This window comes from Ursus americanus, chromosome 34, assembly GCF_024610735.1.
Source record: "Ursus americanus isolate L20-20 chromosome 34, mUrsAme1.1.p, whole genome shotgun sequence".
Lineage (NCBI taxonomy): Eukaryota > Metazoa > Chordata > Mammalia > Carnivora > Ursidae > Ursus > Ursus americanus.
This window is the reverse complement of record NC_142160.1, coordinates 5356616-5382617: the sequence shown is the minus strand read 5'-3', so window position 1 is coordinate 5382617 and position 26002 is coordinate 5356616. Positions and strand designations below refer to the sequence as shown.

The 26002-nt window shown below is 45.6% G+C and overlaps 2 protein-coding genes across 6 annotated transcripts in view; one reads left to right on the top strand and one right to left on the bottom strand.

Moving 5' to 3' along the window:
* Nucleotides 1-4767, top strand: part of RIC1 (RIC1 partner of RAB6A GEF complex) — a 134462-nt gene extending 129695 nt beyond the window's left edge. For all 4 annotated transcript variants that reach the window (XM_045772357.2, XM_045772356.2, XM_045772355.2 and 1 more), the window contains 3 exons: nt 1308-1485; nt 1637-1825; nt 2643-4767. In XM_045772357.2, the coding sequence (XP_045628313.2) occupies nt 1308-1485; nt 1637-1825; nt 2643-2931 (656 nt within the window). In that variant the 3' untranslated portion in view covers nt 2932-4767. The remainder of the gene's footprint in view (nt 1-1307; nt 1486-1636; nt 1826-2642) is intronic.
* Nucleotides 4768-7342: 2575 nt separating this feature from the next.
* The window catches only part of ERMP1 (endoplasmic reticulum metallopeptidase 1), a 41852-nt gene continuing 23192 nt past the window's right edge, over nt 7343-26002 (bottom strand). For both annotated transcript variants that reach the window (XM_045772360.2, XM_087858883.1), the window contains exons 9-15: nt 25094-25268; nt 24540-24730; nt 20784-20936; nt 18355-18557; nt 17674-17789; nt 10293-10456; nt 7343-10182 (exon numbers count right to left, since the gene is read on the bottom strand). In XM_045772360.2, coding sequence (XP_045628316.2) covers nt 10018-10182; nt 10293-10456; nt 17674-17789; nt 18355-18557; nt 20784-20936; nt 24540-24730; nt 25094-25268 — 1167 coding nt within the window. In that variant the 3' untranslated portion in view covers nt 7343-10017. The remainder of the gene's footprint in view (nt 10183-10292; nt 10457-17673; nt 17790-18354; nt 18558-20783; nt 20937-24539; nt 24731-25093; nt 25269-26002) is intronic.

Sequence of the window (26002 nt, the reverse complement as noted above, 5' to 3'; positions counted from 1 at the left end):
AACATAGGAGTTGAGAGAGCTTTTCAAGATGCTGCTTTCAGCTCTTTGGGGTATATACATATATTCCAGAAGTGGAAATGCCAGATCACAGGGCTATTCTTTAATTTTTTGAGGAACTGTCAACCCACCAACATTGACGAAGGGTTCCAATTTCTTGACGTTCTTGCCAGTACTTTATTTGCTGGGGATTTGGGGGGTTTTTTGTTTTATTTTTTTATAGTAGCCATCCTAAGAGACATGAGGTGATATCATTGCTTGCATTTTTTTTTTTTTTGTAGAAAACTCTTTAGAGAGATCATTTGAAATATATTTTTAAATTAGAGATAATAGTATCATGGAACCCTTACCCCCACCCCCATGTATCTGTTACCCAGCTTCAGCTGTTACCGACTCATGACCAAATTTTGTTTGATCCCTTCCAGTATTATTAAACTTCATCCAAGACAGGATATATTTTATCTGTGAATATTTCAGTATGTATCTTTAAAAGGACTCTTAAAAAAAGTTACTCCATTATCATCCCTCTAAATACTTGACAGTAATTCCTTAATATCATTAAATATCTGGTAAGTATTCAAATTCAATTGTTTCATAATGTCATAAATTTTTTTATGGTTAGGACCAGATCCAGATAAGGTTCACACATTGTGGTTAATTCTTTCTTTAAAAAATGATTGCTTCTCTCTCCACCATTTTTGTAGTTGTTAAGATTTACTTATTTATTTTAGAGAGCATATGGACGGGAGGGGCAGAGGGAGAGCACGTCTCAAACAGACTGCACTGAGCGTGAAGCCCAACACAGGGCTTGATCTCATGACCCCGAGATCACGACCTGAGCCAAAACCCAAGTCACATACTGGGCCACCCAGGTGCCCCCCCCCTTTTTTTTTTTAACCCCTTGCTGTTTAGTCATTGATGAAACTTGCTCCCGTGATTTTTTTCAAAATATGAATTTTGGTGATTGCATCTTCATGGTTTAACACTTTCCTCTGTATTTCTTATAAATTAGTAATTGAATCTAAAGACCTGATCAAATGATAGCTAGATTTTTTTGGAGGCAGGCAAGACTGCTACATAGGTGGTAGTGTGTTTTCCCATCCAAAGGCACATAATGTCTGGTTATCTAACAATTGTTGTCTTAAAAATACCTCCTACTGTTAACATAGCATGGGAATTTTAGCAGTTGATTTAACATTTGGGTTTCAAAATTCTGAGCAGAAATCAACATGTGAGAAACCACTAATATTTGAAATTAAATGTATTTTCTACATGAAGCTCGTTTGTAACTTTCGGCACTTTTTCCTCAGGTGATGAATGCAGTATTGGTTCCGCCACAGACTTGACTGAAAGTAGCTCCATGGTGGATGGAGACTGGACGATGGTAGATGAAAACTTCTCCACACTCAGTCTGACTCAGTCAGAGCTAGAACACATCTCCATGGAGCTGGCGAGTAAGGGGCCTCACAAATCCCAGGTCCAGCTTCGGTGAGTTCCTCAGCGTCCTGGAAGCACAGAATGCCTACTCCGAGTATTTGGGCAAATAGGCTACTGGAACTGCTCTCCTGATAACGACTGCCCTTCTCTACATCTGCAGTACCCTCTGAGCTTCGATCTTGCTGTTTCTGCTTCTCTGTAGATACTTGCTGCATATCTTCATGGAGGCAGGATGTCTAGACTGGTGCATTGTCATAGGCCTGATTCTTAGAGAATCCTCAGTAATCAACCAGATTGTGGTTCTCATCCAGTCTTCAGAGGTGGATGGAGAGATGTTACAGAACATAAAGACGGGGCTGCACGCAGTAGACCGATGGGCCTCTACAGATTGGTAAGTGCGGGTCTCCTTAGGCCTGTTACCTTGTTACCTTGGCTGTCCTCGGGGGAGTCGTGTCCTTTCACAGTTGTAAGGTTTAGTTCTAGTTCATTTATTTGGAAATTGTTTAGGTTGGTCGAAATAAAAATGCTTTCACACGTTCCTTTCTGAAGTTGTTCTCTTTAGTCACTATTCTGTGCCCAGCCAGGTACGTAAATGACACAGTACAGATGATCTTAGACTTGTTAGACTGGAACTTGAGGTCTGTGGTTATGTGGAATTGCTGCTAATAATAACCTGAAAATATCTACTTTGAAAAGATAAATTCACACACGCCTTAAATTTTTAACAGTCCATAGCAGTTACTAGCAAGCCCAAAGTAAGAGTTAGTGGGTAGAAGTGAAGAGCCTTGGATCGTAGCCCTTTGTCACCAGTTATGTGTGGATCTGAGGTTTCCCTTCCTTGGATCTAGTTGTTTCCTTAGTTGCCAAATTCACTTAGAAGAGATGTACTGTGTGAAGGTTCTTCAAATCTGAAGAAACCCTGTTGGTCCTCAGACTATGGAATGTGATTTTTTAATTAAAATACTTGAGAAAAAAGTCCTTGTTGCTGGAGCTCAGAAACATAAGACACTTCCCTTGGGTGCAGTGCCCCTGTGTTGGCCAGGACTCCTGAGAACCCTTTCCTCCCTCCCCTGTGCCTCCTCCCCTCCCCACACCACCTAGCACGGAGACCTCACTGTGTCCATGTTTAGTAGGAGTTTGTCCAGAACACTCTAGGGAGCATTTTGAGTGTGGCAAGAGAGAGCTAATTTCCTTTTCCCTCTGCTTAGTCCTGGATATAAGCCATTTTTAAACATCATTAAGCCACAAGTACAGAAGCTCAGTGAGCTCACAGAAGAACAGGTCCAGCCCGAAGCCTTCCAGCCAATAACCGTGGGTAAGACCCCTGAACACGCCGGTCCCCGGGCAGAGGAGAGCCGGGGCTGCTCGGGCCATGGAAGCGTCCCCCAGGGTGAGGTCGGAGGTGGCAGTCTGGTCAGCCGGAAGGAGGAGGACACGACCCGAGCGGAGGAGGAGGAATCTTTTCAGGATGGGACTTACGACTGTTCTGTGTCCTAACGACAGTGACGTGCCATCACCGCGGGCAGTATTAATTCACAGCAGCGTACAACTGAGGACACTGCGACCTAGTTGGACGATTTAACCAGGGAGAGAACTCAGAGACTCTGGTAAGGTAGTATTAAATTTTAACTTGCTCCTCTAAGAAATCTCGGACTCCATAAAAATGTGATATCAAATCATTTTTCATAAAAAATTTTTTAAGCTGCAGTGGAAAGTAATAAAGAGTATTGTACAGTTGTACAGGAGAATATTTTGGTTTTTTTCTTAAAGAATGGTAGCTCCTAAACCACAGGGATTGTTCTGCCCTAGATGAGCCTACTTTTTCACTACTTCCAGCTTCTTACGTGTTTTCTGGTTCAGCGTGTGTCCAGACTGCTTTTTAAAAACAAATGCGAAGGTGCTTGCTGGAGCTCATCAGTGCTGAGCTCCCTGCGTGCCCCTTTGGATCGAGAGCGCTGGACTCCCGCACTGGCCTGCTGAGCAGATGCCTGCCCTGGCACAGCAGTGGCTGTCGCGATGGAGACCTGTCCTGGGCTGTGTTTAGCCTTTAAATCCCAGTCCTGAACTGGCGGAAGCGATTTACCTGTGAGTCAGTGCGCCTGCTTCCTCAAGCAGCTTGAGGCCTGGTCAGTGTGGGCACAGGTCTGAGGGCTCCTACCAATTATGCTGTTAGATACCACTAAACTCTTTTGTATCAGAGAGCTGTATCTTTTTGTGAATACTCTTGTGTAAATAGACTAAAGGCACTGTTCATATTTTTAGGGCTCATATTATAATTTGTAAGGTTTGATGCTGGATTCTGCATGGCGATACTCACTCTTGGAAGAGAGATGGGCTTGCTCTTTCCAAATAGGAGCAGTCTTCACAGAAAAAAACAGGTTTATTGGCTTGGTCATTCAGTAACGGAAATGGTCACACTGATCATGAAACAGGTTTTGTGCGAATTAATGTAGTTTCTTATTTATTGCTTTTGTAAATGGAATAAAAATGGACCTTTATGTAAATAGACTGCTGAATCCTGTATTATCACGGCTACTAAAAATTACTATGTGAAGAATGCATTCTTCATTGTGACTTTTAAAATATTTTATGTATTTCTAGATATGACTTAAATTTTAGTTTTCATACATTATGAAAACCTATCTGCATACTCCTTAATGGCTTCAGAGTAAACACATGCCCACTGTATGTACTTCCAGTTACCTTCTATCAGTATTAATTTACATAGCTTGTTTGTACTGTGCAATTTGAACAAAGGAATGCAATGTTATTTTTTACAAAAACAAACTTGTTTATTTTTGTAATAACAGTGTATCTTGACGTGGACCAAATTCATACCACTATGTAAAACAGCCTCTCTTCTCATAGTACAATTACAGTTTAGAAATAAAACTTGGTCCTCTACCCTTGCTTTTTAAAGTAAATGGCAGGATACAGTTGTCCTAGCCCAGGTTTCCTTGGAAGGGAAACACAAACCATTTTGAAATTGCTTGGTTCGAAATTCATCAAACTGTTTTAAATTATTGAGTTTGGTAATTTACTATCATTTACTTTTTACATTACAAGTGCAATAATCTCACATACTAGAACTCCTGAACGGGTGGGATGTGGGAGGATGGTACCTGGTCTTTCTGGTGCTACTTTATTTAAGCCTTTGTTTTAAACCACCTTTCCCTGAATCTTATGGTAGAAAATGTGTCCCATGTGAGTACGTGCAGCCCAGCAAGAATCTAACCTGAAACTTCTCCTGTCCTAGTCCCTTAGGAGGAGAATGAGCATTATTTTTGTGTTTGGTGTGAAAATACAGTCAATAAAATGATTTACCATTGTAAACAGCTGTGATCCTTTCACATCTCCGCATGTGCTGCTGGGCTCCTCTTGCACTCGTCAAAGCAGAGCACCGGTAGGTTAACTGAGCCGCTGTGGTTAAGACCATGAATCAATCTTTGCTCCTATACTTGTTTCTCAAGTAATAGAAATGGGCGGCCTGAAGGCAGAAAAATTGGTGGTTTACGGAAAGTTTCTCTTTGGTAGTTTGTTGTATATTTTACTTGTATTTTTATTTTGCTTTGTTTGGTTGATACATCAACTGTTAAAGCCATAACTTTAACTAATGAAGTCAAGTATTCAGTATAACAACTATTTGAAGTTTATTTGCTGATACCAAAACAAGAAGTCATTTTGGGGGGGGAGGGGGTAAAGTCAACCTTTGCTTGTAATTAAAGCTGCTGCTACTTCTGTAATGTGTATTTTTTTTACTTGGTAAAGGGCAATAAAACCTTTACATGAACTTTTATTCAACACATCAGGTTAACAGCAAAAAGTATATTTATTAAAAGCCACAGAAATATTCTTTTCATTATGAAATTCCACCTCTTAGAATTTTCTTTATGAAGTAACTACAAATTCAGACAGATTTAAATTTATATGCAGAATTGAGAACAGGAGCAGCGAGATTTGGCAGCATCCTGTATGCCTGACTGTAGAAGCTTGGAAGAGAAATCCATTTTGAGGACATGGAAAATGTTCAAAATGTAATAAAAATGATTTCCGCCAGACAAAACTGTCTATGTAAGTATAGAGGAGACTGGGCCCCGTCTCTAACAGGTGGGATTAAAAGTGCTTCTGAGTTCCCCAGTTTCCCGAGTCTTTGTCTCTATGGACTTCCCTTTTATGGACGTTTCATATAAATGGAATCCTGTATCTGTGGCTTTTTCTGTGTGGCTTCTTTCTCTTTGCAGGACACTTTCAAGGTTCATCTTTGTACATCAGTAGTCGTTCCAAGGCTGAATAATGTTCCACTTTCTGGTGTACTGCTTCTATTTATCATCTGTTCACCACCATTTGCCACGAACATTCATGTATAAGTTTCCATGTGGCTAGAAGTGAAAATGCTGGGTCATGTACCTGGTTAATGTTTTGAGGAAATGCCTAACCGTACTCCAAAGTGCCTGCGCCATTCTCTGCACTCCCGCCAGCAGGGGATGCAGGTGGCAGGTTCTCCCCGCGCTGGTTGCTGGCTGTGGTTCTGGTTACAGCCGTCCGAGTTCCTTATGGAGCCGAGAGTCATTATGGCATAGCGTGGATTTTCCTGGTGCCTAGTATCTTTTCACGGTTATTAGCCATTTGCGTATCTTTAGAGAAAAACGTTGTTCTCCTTCGCCCATTTCACAGTTGGGTCATTTATCCTTTTATGGTTGATTTGCAAGAGTTCTTCGTACATTCTGGATACTAGACCCTTATATGATTTGCATGTATTTTCTCATTCCAATGGCTTGTGATTTTCGGGACACTGTCCTTTGAAGCATAAAAGTTTTTCATTTTGGTGAAGTCCGGCTTTTTCTTTGGTTGCTTGTGCTTTGTAAGGAGCCACTGCCTAATGCAGGTTTGTGGAGATCTGTGCCTGTGTTTTCCTCTGAGACTTTTTTTATGTTTTGTTTTTTACAGTGTTAACTCCTGTTTAGGTCTTTGGCCCATTTTGAGTTAATTTTTGTGTGTGGATATTCAGTTGTCCCAGCATCATTTACTGAAAAGATTCATTTTTTCTCCTCATTGCCAAAAATCATTTGTAAACATGTGGATTTATTTGTAGACTGTCAGTTGTATATCGCTCTCTCTTCTTACTGCCAGTAGCACACTGGTCATGGTTACTGTCCCTACTTTGTAGGAAGTTTTGAAGATGTGACTCGTAAGTTTGTTTTTTCAAGACTGGGCTATTATGGGTCCCTTGCATTTCCGTATGAATACAAGCTGGGATTATGTTCGATTTGTGGATCAATTTGGCAAGTACTGCCATCTTAATTAAGCCAATCCACAAACATGGGATTTCTTTTAGCAGTGTTTAATTCTAGTATAAAAGTCTTGTCTTATACTTTTATTAAGCTTATTCCTAAGTATTTTATTCTTAATGCAATTGCGACTAGAATTGTTTTGTTGTAGAAATACAATTGCTGATCTGTGTATTGATCCTTTAACACTGCTGAATTCATTTAACTGTAACAGTTTTGTTTTGTGGATTCCATAGAATTTTCTATATAAATTTGTCCTTTCTAATCTGGATGCATCTTGCCAAACTGTCCTGGCTAGAGCCTCAGAACAATATTCAGAAGTGGCTGTAGTGGACATGGTGGTCTTTCTGACCTTACGGGCAAGCTTTTCAGGCTTTTATCACAGGTGATGAGGATTTTACCTGTGAGTTTTTCATCGGAGGGAACTTCCTCACCTGATAAAGGTACTCGGTCAGTTGAGATGGTGTATTACATTGACTTTTCAGGTGTTAAACCAACTTTTCATTCCTTGAATAAATTCCACTTGGTCATAATATAGAGCCAAACTTGAAGAAATAAATCAGTACGTTAATATTTTTACAAATCAAATAAGATATTTTCCAAATAAAAAGAGCCAGACATAAAGAGGCCTAAATGCATTTTGGCTTTATTGGCCCTAAAAGGCGGCAAGGGGCACGATGAGGAGGTGCACCGGACTGTTCTGAGGAGCGGCGGTGCCCCCATTCCTTGGGTTTCCAGAGCGGCAAGTGATGAGTGGTGGGCCACTGGCTGAAAGACCATTTCTTCCTGCCCCCACAATCCTGGATTCGCCCTTCAGTGATTTTCTTTGCCAGTGGAGAGGATTTTAAAAAGCTCAACATTTAACAAAATATGCACAATTTCATTCCACAGTAGAAAGCATTCCAGTGTCTCCTTGCTTCGCTCCTCACTCACATACCCGTTCTGCCACGTGAGCCATCTAGGTCTTTTAAAAAAGGTTTTAAAAAGGCTTTGTAGACTGGAAATAACCCTTCAACGATGAGGATAAAGATCTGGTTTTTCTGTTAATGATACTAACCTAGTAGGTTAAAAAGTTTATTTCAGTAATGTAAGGCAACAACCAATCCTCAACAAGTCAGCCAACCAGTGAAAAGAAAGGAAAGACCCTCCTGCTGGCTACGGCCCCTCGGTGGAGACATCTTAGCGACCCTACAGCGCTTGTTTCCATCAGCTAAACGGGGAAACGTACTTTCAGACACAATGTAGACTGTAAGCATTTCTTCAAAACCACAATTCTTCACATTTTCACTGAATGTGCAACCCTGGGCTACTTTTAAATTCTGTAGGAAAAACTGAAAAGACCCTCTTAGAAGGGAGTTCTGAATGAGGAGTCTCCGAGGCTGCTGACGGACCGCGCGTGTGCTAAGTGCTCAGCCACTTCCGGCACTGAAGCAGTCCGCCCTGAGCCCAGCGAGCATCTTGAAAACCAAAGCAGAAGACACTGTTTGTTTACAAAGGAAAATGACGTGAAGGCAGAAGGAAAACCATGATTCTTACTGCAAGGGAATCACATCCTTCCCAAAGGGGGGAAAATCACTTTCATACGAAGCACGTCCTCAACATGGGATTCCCCCTCCATAAAAATCTATTTCCGATTAACCACAGGGACAAAATAGGCCTGTATTTTGAAATTCGTTGAGATACCACTTTTTGTCCACAACTCTGATTCTCTACAAGCTACGAACACTGCAGTCCTTCTGCGCCACCTGACCAACTCAGAAGTCCACTGGCGACACCCGTACCAGGGGCGGGAGCCCGGTACTTGCAGCACAGCCCGTAGTCCGCGTTCAGCCCTGGCCGCGGCCGTGCTGGGCTGCGTGGCCGGGTCAGGGCTGAAGGAGTCCCGGGTGAGGCAGGCAGCGGGAGGAGCATGCCTGGGAAGGCACACTGCGGCCACCAGTCACAAGCGGCTTCAATGGCCTCCTGCCATGCACTTAGTGCCACTTTGTTTTACTGTGGCTTTTTAAAAAAATGTCTTTTTTGGCCTTTGCTTGCTAAACTCAGAATTTGTCCAACCTTTTCAGCTTCTTAATGGAAAAAAGAAAGCTAGAAGAACTGACCACTCATCTCCCTAAGCCCTTCCACTGCCAGAGCCGAGAAGCCCTGAGAGGCATCGCCGTGACACGCCTCCCAAGCCACACAGCCATCTTCAAAATGAACAGCACCTTCAAGGCCTCGGCCTGCCCTTCTGCAGGATCCTAATACCAGCAGCTGCTGCTCCAGGGGCCTCACTGCAGTGTAAGCCACCCCCTCCTGCCCCAGGAAAGCCAGCTCTGCCGGACAGGGACGGAGAAACTATTCAGACTCGTGAGAAAACAGACAAAACTAAGGACTCAGTGCATCAATAAAATTATACCCTAGAGGATTAACCTTGGATAACAGAACATGCCTATTAAATGAAGAGAATAAATATTTATAAAATGCCCAGCCACTCCTCACCCCACTCACTACCAAGCCTGTGTGCTTGCCACGCGACATCCCGAGCCAGAAGAGCCCCGCAGGAAACGTAGCTGAACAAATGCTCCGCTTCAAATGGCAACGTGGACAGGAAAAGGTAGAGATCAAGCCTAAAAGCAACTCAGAAATGCATCACAGCCACAGCTCTCAGGGACCACCTGTCAGAAGGACGCGAGTCCCCAGCTCGGCACAGCTTCCCATGGCGGGAGCCTGGGCTTCGCTACAGAGGAGCCAAGCACATCTGAGCAGCTGCCTGAAGAAGTAGAGCTCTCAACACAGGCTGGGGCCTCAGAAGCCCCCTGGTTCTCCCCCCGCTGTTGCTGAACCTGCCTTCTAATCCCTAAGGGTCAATCTCAAGGGGGATCATTACTCCAGCGAACAGATTTTAGCTACCGTCCTCTGACGAAACAAATGATCTTGGGCTCCAGTTGGAAATGTCCTTTGTCTCATGAACAGCTCACAGTACCTTCTACATCTTTCATGATCTTAAGGGGAGGACTACTGACGTGGTTTGTTGGCTTTTATCCTTGAGGTCCTAGAGAAGACTGACGTGTGTAGTGGTGGTACCCATGTGTGTGCTTCAGTGCCAGGAAACCGGCGTCAAGTGTCAGAAAGGCCACGTGTCACGACCCCACAGCATCACCATCATGGTGCTTGGCCCTGAGGAATGTCAGCCCACGAAGCTCTCTGAACAGGTGCTCATTCACAATCACTGACTTACAAACATCCATGTCACGCGGGGAGAAACCGTGTCACGGGGGTATCCCGCTCGGCATGTACTCAGCACTCATCCAGAAGACTAGAACACAAAGAGATTGTAGGTGCACACCCAGGCCGAGGGGAATGTCCAATCTGGAAACTTTGCTCTCAGAGCATCCAGCTGGGAGGATTTCTTATCTTCCCCAGAAAGGTAGTGGGCAGCAATGGCCACAGTGACCATTCCTTCAGGCCGCTCTTCCAAGACCTGGCAGAGAAAATTAGTTTAGTTCTCCAGTTGTAGGAAGGCAGAATAATGATCCCACACGCCACCTGGGAGCCTGATCAGGGACAGCAGCAATGCGGGGAAAGTCCCACCTGTACTTCTATCCAGAACCGCCATGCCGAGGCCTGGAGCCCGTGGGAGTAAAACACGAAGTAGTCCCCTCCTTTACTTGTGACCGGGGTGCCATTGCCAAGAGACCACTGAGAAAGTGTTGACCCTTTGTGGGTTCGAACGTAGAAGGACATGTGGCTCGGTCCTGGAAGGAAGAGGAAGAAGAGTTCATCTTCTGAAAAGCATCAAGGAAAGCAGCTAACTCGCCACCAGACTACGAAGGACATGCCTTGTATCACCTCACACATCCTCACTGCAGACCTAAGGGAGGTTCCGATCTGCACCTCCACCTGTGGGCAGGAGCCGGGGTAAGTAACGTGCTCCCGCAGAAAAGGCACAGAATTTACAGTGAGAAAACCTGTCATTGAAACCTAAGAACCTAGCATGCGTGAGGCCTTCAGAAATCTAGAGAATAAGCTTCATCCAACCAAGAGGTCACTTCAAGAGCTGTGGCAGAAAAATAGACAGGATTTTAACAGATGCAAACACGGTACGCGGGCGGTGTTCGGTGAGGGCGAAGCGAGGAAGCAGAGTCCGCAGACCTGTAGAGCCCCGGAGAGTTACGGCCACTAAAAACTGAGATAGTAAAAGGTTACAGAATATGTGGTCAAAACAAAAACTTTCCTAAATGCCAGAAAATATTTTTAAAGATTAAAGAAGACCCGTCCTACAAAAAGGAATATAGCAAATAAAGCAAGAAGTGGAGACCAAATGCATCCGTCATAAAAATAAATGTAAACAGAACTAATCAACTAGAAGGGAAAAAACTTCAACTTGGCTTAAAAATCCAGATCTAATTACCTCCTGCATTCAGAAAGGGTAAAAATAACAGTATGAACAAAGTGGACACGGTTTTTAAAATGACCTCTTTTGGGGCGGCTGGGCGGCTCAGTGGGTGAAGTGTCTGCCTTCAGCTCAGGTCATGATCTCAGGGTCGTGGGATTGAGTCCCGTGTCAGGCTCCCTGCTCAGCAGAGTCTGCTTCTCCCTCTGCCCCTCCCTCCTGCTCATGCTGGTGCGCAGGGAAAAAAACAGGATTCAAGACAAAAGCAGTACATGTAAAAAGGCACCTTTTAATACTAAACATTTAATTCACGCTATACAACTGACTTCTGTGCAAGTGACAGCAGCTGCTTAATGAAGCACAACTACAGATGGAAAAAGACCCTACCCACAGCCAGCATCCGCCGTCCTACAAAACATCAGTTGAACAAAAAGGATATAAAAAGACCAGAACAAATTTTGATCAGTGAAGTCGATCCCATGGATATGTAGACTCAACTTTAGAAGATAAATTCTGCATTATCGGCACACAAAACGTATTATAAGTAACACTGATCATAATTCGGTAAAACTTAAAATTATCAATAACAAAACAAAATGGCCTTCTACCTGGAAATCTAAAAAATCTATTTAAAAGACTCAGGGTGGCTCAGTCAGTTAAGCTTCCGCTCGGGTCATGGTCTCATGGGTCGTGGGACCAAGTCCATGTTGGGCTTCCTGTTCAGCGGGGGGAGTATGCTTGGGATTCTCTCTATGCCTCTGCCTCTCCCCCCGCTTGGGTGCATTCTCTCAAATAAATAAAGCCTTAAAAATAAATTTATAAAAGACTTGGATTAAAGAAATCCGAACAAAAATTATGGAAGTTTTTTTGTAAATAATGAAAATACTACATATTAAACTACTGGGTACATGTGAAAGCCATGGTAAGAGGAAAATCCATAGCAATGAATGTTTTTTCAGTAAAATTTAAGAAGTACAAGAAAGAACAAAAGGAAGGAAATATTACAAATAAAGCAAAAAAGCAGAAATCAATAAAAGAATGAGAATAGAACTAAACAGATGTAACCTAGTTTTATAAAAGAACAGGTTTTTTCACTAACAACTACTAGCTAACTTGGTTAAAAAAGAGGTGGGGGGGAAGGGGAGTGGAGTAAACACAAATATACAAAAAGAATAAGAACAGAAGAAATGTTTAAAATCACATGTGGCTACGCTGCAAACCTCTATATAGTACTAAATTTGGAAACCCAGATGAAATGGATACTTTTTAAGGAAAATAGATTACTAAAACTGTACAACACAGATACAAATCTTAAGCAAACCAATTTCCCAAGAAAAAGTTAAACTACTCCTGCAAAAAAACCACCCAGATGGCTTCTGAGAGCAATGTAAGCCAGCTTTTCAACCAGATCGTTCAAATGCTTCCAGAACTGTTCCAAGGCATTAGAAATTAAGGACAACTAACCATTTTCATGATGTTTATACATTTATAATGTGTAACACATACCTAAATCTGATTAAAGAGTACCAAAAAAGATAGTAATATTCTGTGATACTGGTCCATGTTTAACTCAAAATTTCTAAATATTAGCAAACAAAATCCAACATCATGTAAAGAAAATAAAAAGCCATGGCCTAGTGGAAAACACCATATCTAAAGACCCAAGGAAGAAAAATCCTATGATTATCTTTATAGATGCTGAAAAAAGCCTTTCCCAAAATTAAGACCCATTCCTTGTAAAAACATTCAGGACGTGACTGCTGACAGATGCTTGTCTACACCCAAGGCTCGCCTCTCTCACGCTGGGGAACGCTTGACATCGGTGCTCCACGTCAAGCAAGGACCCCCGCTCACCACGTCCACACCATACGAGCAGCACCAGCCACTTCCACACGCCAGTCACAGGCCTAAGAACGGGTACAGAAGAAGGACTGTATTTGCAGATACAACAGTCAACGAGCTAGACTTGAAGTCTGTTTTTGTACGGCTCTCAGGCTAAGAGTGCTTTTTACATGTTTAAAAAGCAGTCAGGTTGGGGCGCCTGGGTGGCTCAGTCGTTTAGCATCTGCCTTCGGCTCAGGGAGTGATCTCAGGGTCATGGGATCGATCCCAGTGTCTGCCTCTGCCCCTCCCCCCAATCATGCTCTGTCTTTCTCTCTCAAATAAATAAAATCTTTAAAAGACATAAAAAATCTACAATAGGGACATATAGCAAAGCCCAAAGTATTTACTATCTCTGGCCATTTAAAGGTTGGCAATTCCTAGTATACATGGGGAACTCCAGAGGAGCAACGAATAACTCAAAAAGTAAGAAGATTCACTGAGGTAGCAAGATACAAAATTTACACATAAAAATAGAACCAGTTAAGAGAACATAACAGTAGAGAAAAGTCCAATTATAACAGCAACAAAAACTAGATGAAGAAAATCTTATTAACACTCCTGAAAGACACAAAAGTAGATGTGAACACATGCAAAGACATTCCCAGTTCTTGGCTAGGGTGACATCACGTCAGCTCTCCTTAATTTATAAATGAGGATACTCCGCAAAACACCAATAAACAATAAGTTTTATGTCAGAGTTATAATACTGAAGTTCATATGGAAAAACATGAAAAAATAACAATGAAAATCCTGAAAAACAAAAATTACAAAGGATCTTAACCCTTGCTCATCATTAAGCTGCAAAGTTGCTATAATTAAAAATGTCATAGGTACACAAACAGACCCACATGTATATGGTCGAGTAATTTTTTTCTGATCTCTGGACATTTGTAATCACAAAACACAGGGCAGTAGATGTGTAACTTGCCTGCCAGGAACCTGAATTTTATTGGAATTTTCCAAATTGTGCATAAAGGATAGAGAAAGGTTTGGATTTTTCTGTGCTTCCTTTTTACAAGCTGGTGATTAAATAAAAATCAACATTATTGGCATGAACAAGAAAACCAGTTGGTGCAAAATGAATTTATTTCCAATTAAATTTTAAAAGCCTAGGGAAAACAAAAGTACCTGCCTTTGAAACCACCAGCTGAGGCACTTAATTGCCTATACCTGCTTCGTTCCGATGGTTACGACCAAATTTTATTATTTCACCACCACCATCTTGTGTCCTCCGGTATTTATTCCTTACTAGATTTTCAAGTCCCTTCTGTGTTAAACTGAATGAACTATGCCTTAGCACAACACATAGAATGATTCACTTTTTACAGGAAATATAATGATGGCTACAATCACCAAAAAATACAAAAACCAAACAGGTGACTTGTGAAAGAGGAAGTTCAGTAAAAAGTGGGCAAAGTTGAGGTATATACAAATAATTTTCATAAAGACACGAAAGCACTTCGATAGGGTAAGGTAAATCTTTTCAACAGATGATACTATAACAACTCGATGTCCATAAAGAGAAAAAAAAAAACCTTGACCTCTACCTCACACCATACACAAAAATTAATTCAAGGTAGATTATAGGCCTAAACATAATAGCTAAAGCGATGAAGCTTCTAGAAGGAAACATGAGTCTATCTTTGTGACAAGATCTTTTTAGAGAGGACACATAAAGTACTATTCTAAAGAAAAACCTGATTAATTGGAATCCATACCCCATTAAGAAAATGAACGGACAAGAAAATCCAGGTATCTGATAAAGACATATCTGATAAAGGACTGTGATCTGGAACATACACACTCCTGCAAGTCAATAAGCCCAATTTTTAAAAGGGAAAAAGACATGAAACAAAGCAGGGTAACCAAGTATTTCCCAGTAAGCACCTGGAAGAGTGATACCGTCAGGTATCAGAGAAGTGTGAGAGCTACTGCTAAATGCCTCACAGAAACGGTACCATGGAAAAGAGGAGTGACTACGGAGAGAATGTGGAACAACGAATTCTGATAGGCTCCCTGTGGGGAACCACAGACTAATACTCAAAACAACATAGCTCAGTCTCAAAGACATGCTTACTGACCCAGACCCAGGATATTACATGTTAGAAGATTCTATTTATGTGAAGCTCGAGAATGGAAGAAAGTGAATAGCAGGAACTTTTAAAAATGAACTTCCTGTGTTAGAGTTCCCCAGGGAAACAGAACCAATCCTCAACAAAATATTAGCAAATCGAACCCAACAATGCATAAAAAGAATCATACACTACAACCAGGGGGTTTAGTCCGTGTATGCAAGATTGGTTCAGCCATGAACATCAGTTACTGGGATCATCACATCAACAGGCTAATGAAGAAAAATCACATGGTCGTATCAGTTAAGAGAAAAGCATGTGACAAAATCCAACATCCATTTACAGTCAAAGCTCAGCAGACTAAAAATACAGGGAGTTTCCTCAACCTGACAAACAGCAGCTACAGAAAACCTACAGCTAATGTGATACTCGGTAAAAATGTAGAAGCTTTCCCACTAAGATCAAGAACAAGACAGTGATTCCCACTCTTACTACTGGTCTTAGCACTCTTTTTCACGCTACCGGAAGTCCTAGCTAATGCACTAAAACAAGAAAAGGTAATCAAAGATAAAAAAGACGGGGAAGGGAAGGAAGAAATAAAACTGTGTTTGCAGATGACGTGATCATCTATGTAGGAAATCCCAAAGAATCAACAGAAGACTCCTGGAACTAATGAACAATTAGGGCAAGGTCGCACGATACAAAGTTAATAAACAAAATCAGTTGTTTTCCTGTATACCGTCAATGAAAAATATTATTTACATTAGCATCCCCCAAATGAAATACTTAGCTACAAATCTAACAAAAGGTGTACAGAATCTATATGAGGAAAACTACAAAATATAGTTCTGACGAAAGAAAACAAGACACAGATAAGTGGAGAGATATTCCATGTCATGGACAGGAAAAGCATTAAGATATCATTTTCCCCAACTTGATGTATAGATTCCAGTACAATTCCAATCAGAATCCCAGAAGGTTCTGTTGTGGATCTTGACAAATTGATATATGGAAAGACAAAAGACAAGCAATATTCTGAAGAAGAATAAAGTTGGAGAGGACGGATACTACCCACCTTCAAGACGTGATCCAGAGTGCACCATTGTGATGGCTAAACAGAGAAACAGGTAAGTAAAACAGAACAGACAGCCCAGAAACAGACCCACATGAATACAGTCGACTCCTGTCTGACAACACAACAAAGGTCGTTCAGTAGAGGCAGGAAAGTCTTCAACAAATGGTACTAGAACAACTGGGAATACACACGCAAAAAACATCCTACACTCAGACCTTACACCTTTCCCAAAAATTAACTCAAAATGGATCTCTCATGGACCTAAATAGAAGACACAAAACTAAACTAAATTTGTAGAAGGTGACGTCGGAGAAAATCCAGAGACCCTGGGTTTGGCAACGACTTTTAGACATGACACCAAAACCCATGAAAGAAAAACTGATTGCACTGGACTTCATTAAATTTAAAAACTTACATTCTATGGAAAACACTCTTGAGAGAATGAAAAGACAACCCAGACTGGGAGACAATATTTGCAAATCACTTACTGGTATAAAGGACTTCTACCCATATGCACAGACAGCTCTTAAATTTCGACAACAGAAGTCAAACCACCTAATTAATAAACAGACACGTCACCAGTGATGATACACAGATGGCAGGTAACCTGTGAAGAGACGCCCCGCACCGCGGGCCAGTAGGGAAGCGCCCACGGACACAGCGGGAAGACACCCCTGCCCGGCCGTCAGAACGCCTAGAATCCTGACACTAGCAGCCTGGGTGCTGCTGGGCGTGCAGGAGGCGCGGCCGCGCTGGGAGAGGTGCCGGCTTCTGACTAAGGAAAATATAGGCCAACCACACAATCTAGCAACTGTACCCTAGGTTTTTATCCCGGGGAGTTGAAAACCTGTCCGGACGAAAACCTGCCAACAGCTGTTTACGGCAGCTTTATTCACAAGCGCCCAAACCTGGAAGCAGCCAGGCAGCCTGTCCCTCAGCAAGGGATCGGCCAAACCGCAGCGCGTCCGCATCTCTACGGAGCCGTGGAAAGAAGCGAGCCCCTAACACGTGAAGGCTCTGAAATGCAGACTGCTAAGCGAGAAGCTACAGAGCGTGTGACTGCAGCTACGGCTGTTCTGGAAAAGGCAAAACAGGAGAAACAGTAACAAAGTCAGTGTCTGCCAGAGGGAGTGGGGAGGAGGGATGAACGGTGGGGAGCACGGGGGATTCTCAGGGCAGGGAATCCACTCCGTGTGATACGGTGGGTACCTGACATCACACGTTTGTCCAAAATACCCCCAGAACTATGCAACAGAAAGACTGAACTGAGCCTTAATGTAAACCAGGGACTTGAGTTACTAATAATGTCTCAGTACTGGCTCATCCGTTTGAGGAAACACCACACTCCAGGGCAAGCAGGGGTGGGGAGCTCTGCTTGCTGCTTAATTTTTCTGTAAACCTAAAACCACTCTAAAAAAATAAAGGTTTACAAAGCTTCAAGTGCTCTTAGAAACACTAAGTTCTTCCTAACATTTAAGGAAAACAATACATACTTTCTAAGAATTTTAACAAGTGAAGCAGAGAAGAAAACACTGTCCTGTCGCTTACCTGTGGCTTCAAACGTCAGCTTTACAGAATCCCAGGGTGTCTGTTCTTTGGACACGAGTCTGAAATGAGCAGGATCTCCTGGAGAAACTTCTGGAGCAGGAAGATACCAATTTTTCCTATTTGGAAAGGTAGCTTCAATATTTAGGAGGCTTAATTTTAGTTGACAGCTATCTCTAACTCATGGACATGATCCGAATATAGGACTCAACATTTGGGGGCATGAAAATAATCTCTGATGGACAGGATGAACCCTGCTAATTACTCTAAAAGCCTGTTACTGTGTAACAAAACCTTCGCAGAATTAAGACCAAGGGAGCCTAGGTGATCTTGATTCCACTACCCATCCTAGTCCTCCTTACCCGAGCCCTTACCCAACCACGAAAACATCCCAGCAATAAAACAGTATGAAACTAATGCTTCCCTGCCATCTGTGACACCAGCTGAGAGGGCCAGCCTTTCTAAGGACTCGGGCTTCTAGAGGAAAGACTTCCTAAATCTGGAAAAGCAGCAGCACGCTTCTGAGTGCTTTATCCCACTAACGGGGCACTTCAGTGGTGACGGAGGACACAGCGCACGGGGCACTTGACGTCTGCGTTAACCACGTGAATATGAAGTAGTCACGTCGTGACACGACTGGAGACAAGCGCACTCCCAGCGACAGCAGCACACGGGGGAGCCAACCTGATGAGGAAGTGCACCGGCAGGTACCACGGGAAACCGCAGAGGGGTGCGTCCTCCTCGCAGTGAGCTCGGATGCTGTCGTTGATCTCAGGAACGTGAGGTGTTATGTGAGACATGCCCGTGTAGTCAAACCCATTGATCCAGATTCCAGAGTCCCGCTTAGTTACGCTTCCGTCCAGGTCATGAAATGTTCTAGTCACGTGCTGCAAACAACAGACGGACGAGAAAGCCACTACTCGAATCCCTTTACCCACATCCCCCTGCAGATGAACAAAAATGAGTAACTGACGACACCAAGAACCGATGCGGCTACGGAGCGACAGAACCGCTCACACGCTGCTGGCGGGGGCGGGCGGGCACCGCCACCTCGGGGAACCGCTTCGCGTCACCTAAACGAGCACAGACCCGTCAAGCCGGCCATTCCACTCCTGCAGGTGGGCCTTCGAGAAACGCGTGCAGGGTACGAGGGTGCCGATTCCGCCCCGTCCGCGGCAGCAGAAACTGCCAACAGCCCAAATGTCCACCAGCAGCGGAAGGGGCAAGTGAGCCTCATCGCTGAACCACAGACACGTGAGTCAACGTGGAAACTCCGCCCCGGCCGCTGGGGGGGGGGGCGCGGCCGGGGGCACAGGAGCATTCGTGCGGCGCGGCTCTGTCTGCAAGCGCAGAAAGAGGCAAACCATCTTCCTGTGTAGGGATCCACAGGTACGCGGTCGAGAAAAGGCAGGAACTCCAAACTGCAAGACCGCATTTCCCTGGGGCGGGGGCGGGGCGGAGGGGAAGAGCCGGGATCAGCAAGGGGACACTCAGGTCTTAGCAGGTACTGCTTACGTTCTTTCCTTTAGACTCAAGGATGGATAAACAAAGTTTTATTATTTCTTATAAATATATTTATATATTAAAATTTCATTAAGACTTTTCCGAAAACCTGTTTCAGATTTAAAAGACACGAACACTAGAACTCCGTTTAGATGGAGGCTGAAAACAAATACGTTCTAAGATAGGGACACACACACACACACACACACACACACACACACACGCTTCCCTTTCAGTGTGCGACCTGAGCGCCCCCCTGGCAGAGACAAACATCCCAGCTCAGCGCCTGATGACAGACTTGGGCTCCATCCAGCACGGCAGGAACCAGCCCAAAGCACAGCAAGCAGGAGGCGACAGCTGAGCGGGCAGGGGCTGGGGAACCGGAGCCACAGGCCACACGGCCACCACCCGGCTCGCATGGGCCACGCTCACCCGTGGAGGCACCGTCTGTGGCTGCTTGTGCTCCACGAAACGGTGGCGACAGAGGCCGTGTGGCTGACAGAGCCCCAAGTATTTATCACCTGACCCTTCTCGGGAAAAGTGTGCCAACTCCCGGCACTGGAGAAGAAGAGAACCCCAAACAAATCAGAGCAGTTTTTTAAAAACAAAAATGTCGCTTTTCCTAACTACTATACTAACGTAATTAGAAAAAGTTAGCAAGTCACTGAAAACACAGTGACTCTAAAAACAAGCTGTTCCTCACTCGAGGTTTTGTAAGTGGTCAAGTCTGTCACATAAGGCATATTGCTGGGCCCTCCAGGACTGTAAACAAGGAACAGTTGGCCTTTGTCACTATCTCCTCCCTGATAATGACCATTCGAGTGTTGTTATTACTTGTTCAAGTCCCTGAATAATTTACCTGGGTTAGGACTCTTGGCTTTTCTTTCGGTTTTTTTAAAGATTTTTTTGTAAAGTAGGCTCCGTGCCCAGCGTGGGGCTCAGACTCACGAAACTCCTGACCCTGAGACCCAGAGCCGTGTACTGTACCCATCGAGCTGGCCAGGTGCCCCTGCTTGAAGTCGGCTTTTCTGTTTCGCAGCCTCTAAGAGAGAGAATGACTGGCAATAAGGCAGCTTAGTTCTTTCTCCTGCGTTGTATCGCCAACTTCACAGTTTGCCGAAAACCTAAAATCCACGGAAGTTCTAAATGCCATGTTACTAGTCCCTTTCTAAGTTATTGTATTTTCATTGTGACATCCTACCTCAAAGGCACCTAAGATCACTTCTACTAGCATTTTAAAATACCGGTTTTATTTTGCCGGTTGAATTCAGATTTTTTCTCAGCCTGCAGACATTTTTACAATCTGTCCTTCTAAAAAGCTCATTACTCCCCAGCACATACTTGCTTGTTTTTCTAGGCTGGGGCATTTTTATAATTTGAACAGTAACAAAACAAGCTGACGCGTCTCGTTCGGTCTCTTGGGAGGAGCGTGTCTCGCGGGTACAAAAGCCTCTTGGTGGTCAGTCTTTTCCCCACTGCCTTACGCACAACCGCCGAGGACAACTGAATAAATAGGTCACCAGTCGGCAAGTCCACTGGTTTTCCTGTTGGCCAGGGAAGCTCAGCACACACGAGGCTCTCCCTCCAGAACCTCGCGCTGCTGCTCTTACCTGAAGAAACACCCTCTTTGGCTTGGGGCTGGCGGGGTGCGAGCTGTACGGGAAAAACGCACCGCTGCAGACCAGGAGGAGCGTGACGGCGCACACCGAAGTCAGCGTCAGCACGGTGCTCTTGGTGCTCTTGGCAAGGTAGATGAAGCTGATCTGAAACAGAGCGCAGAAGCGGGAGAGCGGCCGTCGGCGGACAGGTGTCTACCGCCTTCACTGTACCGGGGGTCCCCAGAGTGACCGTGAGGAACACCCGCCAGCAGGTGCTCACACGCCGCGCCCGGTGGACAGGCGCCGCCTTGGGGGTTTCCATCCCGGGCGGGAGCCCAGATAAACAAGGGGTGCCCCCGTCTGCCACGACGGTGCCTGTGACAGGCAGCCGGCCGGCGAGAGGGGAAACGACACAGACATGGGGTCTCCGATCAGTCGGCCAAGACCCCAGGACGGAGACCCATCACCAGTCCAACCATGACCTTATTTTTCTTCTGATTCTGTCAGGGCCCCTCGTTACCCACAGCACAGTAGACGCCATTTATCTCCCAAACATCATGACATCAGGCTTTTATTAAAGAACCAGAGATAAGATTGTAAGCGCAAGCAAGCCTGTTCCAACGAAACGCAAGTTCCACTCCCGACGCTTCCGCACCGTGCGGCGTGCTGGCTTCGTCTGAACTTGCACTTAGATGCACCGTCAAGAGCCCACCTGTGGGCCCGGCCCCACTCGGTGCCGAGCAGCCAGAGCCACAGTCTAACAGCGCCTCTGTGCTCGGGCAAGGGCACCTAGCACATCCTGGACCTGCTTCTGTTAGCTGCTTAGTGGCCATGAAATCACAGAAATCAAAGTTGTGGGGGACACACATGACTCACGGGATACGCCCACAGATCCCGCAGGGGTTCGGAAGGAGCCACACTGACCCAACCCAGCTCCCCTTGCGCCTGCCCCCCCTTCTCACCCACCCTCCAGGGTCGATAAAGAGAGCATGAATGTGAAAAAACTTTTACGGAGATGGAAACGAGCAATCAGGTAAACATCCGTAAGCTACCACACGCTCTGCTATGTAAAATGAAAGGACCGTATAGCCACGGTGGCCCAGGGTCCCATCGGGCTCAGCTCCAGCAAACCGGTACTGGTCCTGGGTCAACGGTCTTGTGTTTTTACACCGTGAGCACAGAAACAACACAGTACCCAAGGAGCTAAGGCTGTGAGTCAGGAAAACACCGTTACCCTGTCTCTCTCTGTCCTAGGAGTCGTGAGATTTTAAACCGTGGTCCCACAGAACAGTGTCAAATATCCCAAGTAACGATTTCCCCTCCGCGGGAAGGCTGCCCAGCTTAGGTGTCGAGGGTCTTTCAGGTCAAAATGAGACCTCCCTGTCACAGGCCGTGGCTCCCGCCATCTCCACCCAGCCACTGCCCACAGCTGTCCTAACGCCTCCATGTAAGCTACCCTTCCACATCCACGTTCCCTTTCCAAACCGTGGGGCTCGTCTGCTGCCCCTCCCACGTGCCATCTGGAGGAGGTCTGGTCACGGAGGGTGAATGAGATGCAATCACAGGGCAGAGGAGGAGGGGAGGCCCGTCTGGACTCCACTACCTTCGATTTCACTCTTATTTCTGCCTTAAATGTGACATCATCCATCACTCTAGGTTCCCAAATGCGTGCGAAATAAAACGAAGAGAAGCAGGGGAGGGGTCTATGCAGCGTCCACGGTTCTGGCTGTCTTGTTCCCCGAGAGTGTCCCCATGTCACTCAGCAGCGGTCTCGTTTGATCAGGACAACCCCAGGACACCTGCTAACCCGCCACCAGACAGGCACTGAAGTGCTTCCTAGCAAGTGGACTCAGTAAATCCCTGAGGCCTGAAAGCAGCGCTCTGTGAAATCAGCATTACGGTTCGTCGTCACCGTCGGCGGAGCCCGGGCCGCCTCTGTTCGTCCCCGCCCCACGGAGGCAAGCACGGGGCGAATGATGCCCGCCCACAGCAAACGGCGGGCCGCCACTTCACCGTCAAGTCAACGAGCTTCCCAAGTACTCCGAGAGGCACTCTCCCAATGCTCTCCTAACGAAATATGATTCAGAAGGCAATATACTTTAATCATCTCTGCAGGGCTTCCAGGATTCCCTTACTGTGGGCTCATTTTCTGTTTCCGCGGTGAAGTAGTCAGGCTTTATTCCGTGCCGTTCACATGGGACGGAGCTGAAATGCCCCACATTTAGATCATCGCTTCTGAACATTAACAGCTTTCACCCACTGACGGGGGGGGGGGGGCAGCACGTGACTGCTCTGACTCTGGATCACAACCTAATCATGTGATGAACCCCAAACCCCTTCGGCCCTCATGGCAGCCAAACCCTCTACCGACCTACACAGAGAATTTAAAGGCTTAACATTAAAACCAAAAGAAGTAAACCCTGGAGGCAACAAAAAAACATTTCAGAATTCTCCATCTACCCCTGCAAACACCAGCAAGGCCTGCATCATTCTATTAAAGGCCAAATGGCTGGAATGCTCAGACTTCTTTCCGCCGATCGCAAACACGCGCGTGCAGAAGAACCGCTCTCCAGAGCCAGACACAGTTGTGTGCACGGCTGTTCACTGCCTACGTAAGGGACTTGCACGGATGCTGCTGACCACGCACACGGTATCCTGACCCCCACATGACATGCCCTTCACCACATCGATGTGGAAAGACTCGCCGTCATCTCTGTGGAGGAAAGAACTGTCATCAAGTCACAACTGGTTTTTCTATTTAGTCCCCTCGCTGCAAATCTTGGAGTGCACCTGTGGGTATGCTGTCATCACTTCTTATTCTCGGGACTTCCAACGAAAAGAGCCACACCACAGAGGGGCCAGGCCTGAGGACACCATCCCGAGGGCAGAACTCTGCCTGGAACTTGCTCTAACATCGGGGCTCTCTTCCCTCTGGAGAGTCCCGGACAGGAGAAGCAGAGATGGCAAAGGTCGGACTCTCCCTGCAAGGGCTGAGCACCGACAGAGGAGAAAGACATGGCCTGTGACATTCCGCATCCTAGTGTCCGTCCCCCAAGGAGACAGGCCCCATGACTGAACCCTGCGCTGCTGGCAGCCAGTGGTCAGCTGAGCGGTAACAGAAAAAGCCCCGTCAGATTCAGTCTCCCTCCACCAGCTCTAAGAGCGCTAATAAAAGTACCATCGATTTATTAACATTTGCCTCTCATTTAGGATGTTGAAAACACACTATTAGGAATCATTCTAAAAACCCACCATTTGGCACGCCTGAGTGACTCAGTCGCTTAGGCATCTGCCTTCAGCTCAGGTCATGATCCAAGGGTCCTGGGATCGAGCCCCACATCAGGCTCCCTGCTCAGCCAGGAGCCTGCTTCTCCAGAACTCTGCCCCCTTCACCCCAGCTCATGCTCACTCTCACTCTCTCAAATAAATAAAATCTTCAAAAAAAAAAAAAAAATCCACCACTAAGCAGTCTCTACCAGCTCTTACTTGGTGTGCACTCTACAAATTCACATTCAGGTAGTCTGAAAGCTGGGAAGAGATATAACCAGAGGACTTGGGAAGACAAGGAGGTCAAAAACCAAACAAACCCATGTCACATCTTTTTACCACCAAACCCACATTCTGCACACACATTCCCCATTTCTTGTGCGTAGATGGTTCTCAGTAAAGTATATAAGCGATGCTATTTGACCATCTATAGCTAAACTCATCACATATTTACATAACAAATGAAGAAAGAAGAAACAAATTCTTAAATTTTTTCCTTACAAAATAGGAAGAGAGGATCATCGTACAACCAGCCAGAATGGACGCCAGCACGACATCGGGTGGGATTTCCGAACCACTCCTCCCGAGGATGGGGGTAAACATCTCGAAAACCGCCCAGATGAGGTACGACGCGTAAAGATAAGGAACAAACATCCCCAAAAGGTAAAAGGCAATAAATCTTCCTTGGGCACCTAGGGACAAAGAGAAAGAAAACACACATCTCTGAAATTCTACAGTGAGATCCTGCTGTCTTAGTACTGGTGTGCACGAGACAGACACGTTCACTCACGGACAATACAATACAGGTGAGAAGACAACAGACCACGTAATACGTTAGCTAAGTGTTCGTAAACGTGAGCTTGGCACGGAGTGTGAGCTATAGGATGAAACTCTCTGTGATCTGAATGTTAAAAAATACAAACAGCAAAGATCTTGAAAGCCTACCCCCAAAGAACAAAAAAAAAAAAGAAAAAGAAAAGAAATCATCCCTGCAAGTCTTGTCTTTAGCATTTGAAGGTGTTTTCCCATTTGCATCAAAACCGCAAACACCCTACCGTGCTGCTTAAAGTCTTTGTGCACACAAAGCTTTGTGAGCAAGGGAAAGGCCACCCAGACGGCACTGATAAACGCCGAGCACAGTCCTCGATACGTGAGAGCCACGAGGGAAACGCAGTGCACACACAGCGAGGTGTCGAAGAAGACTTCACCCAGATACCGGTCACTGGCGTTCTGAAAGAAAGAGAAATACACCAGCAGTCTCACGCGGGGGCCAGTCCCCAAGATCTCTATCGCAGTGTCACTGCCATTGCTCAGAAGCGCTACGTGTGATCTTAAACTTTAAGAAGTGCTCACGACGCTGCCTCCTGTCAGGATGGCTGCCCCCGGGAGGGGCATTTACTCAGATGGGGTAAAAACCGCCTGGCTCCCGTGCAGCCTGGGCTCTTCCTCCACCGGCTCAAAGTAACCCTCGGAAATGTTCTAAAATGGAAGAAAGCACTCTCCTAAAACACTGACGCCTGTAAGCTCGTCTATTTATGCAGTCCCCAAACAACTTCAAGCCAAGGCGAGAAAGAGCCTGTTCAGAGCAGCTCAGCTGCTGCAATGCCACCCGCAGCCCCTCCGGAGCCCGCCACAGGGTCTGGCTGGATTCCCGAGTCTTCTCCACCGCTCCGCATGGCGCAGCTCTGCCCCCGCCCCGGATTCCTGCAGCTTTCGCATTCGTCATCTTACCCCTACCCTTGGGCCTCGGAGTCTGCGGACGCCCGCACAGCCCCCGAGTCCGTCAGAGGACAGCTGGCCTGCGGCTCTGCTCACGCGGACATGAAGGTGATTTCAGTGCCGGCACCCACAGCGGAAGAGCCCAGGCCCCAGGGGGTCCTTCGAGAGCTCAAAACGCTTTCAGTAGTGTGTTTCCAAAGCCTGTCCAGGCTCCTCTGACAAACCTCCTTGGACATGAAGGGCCA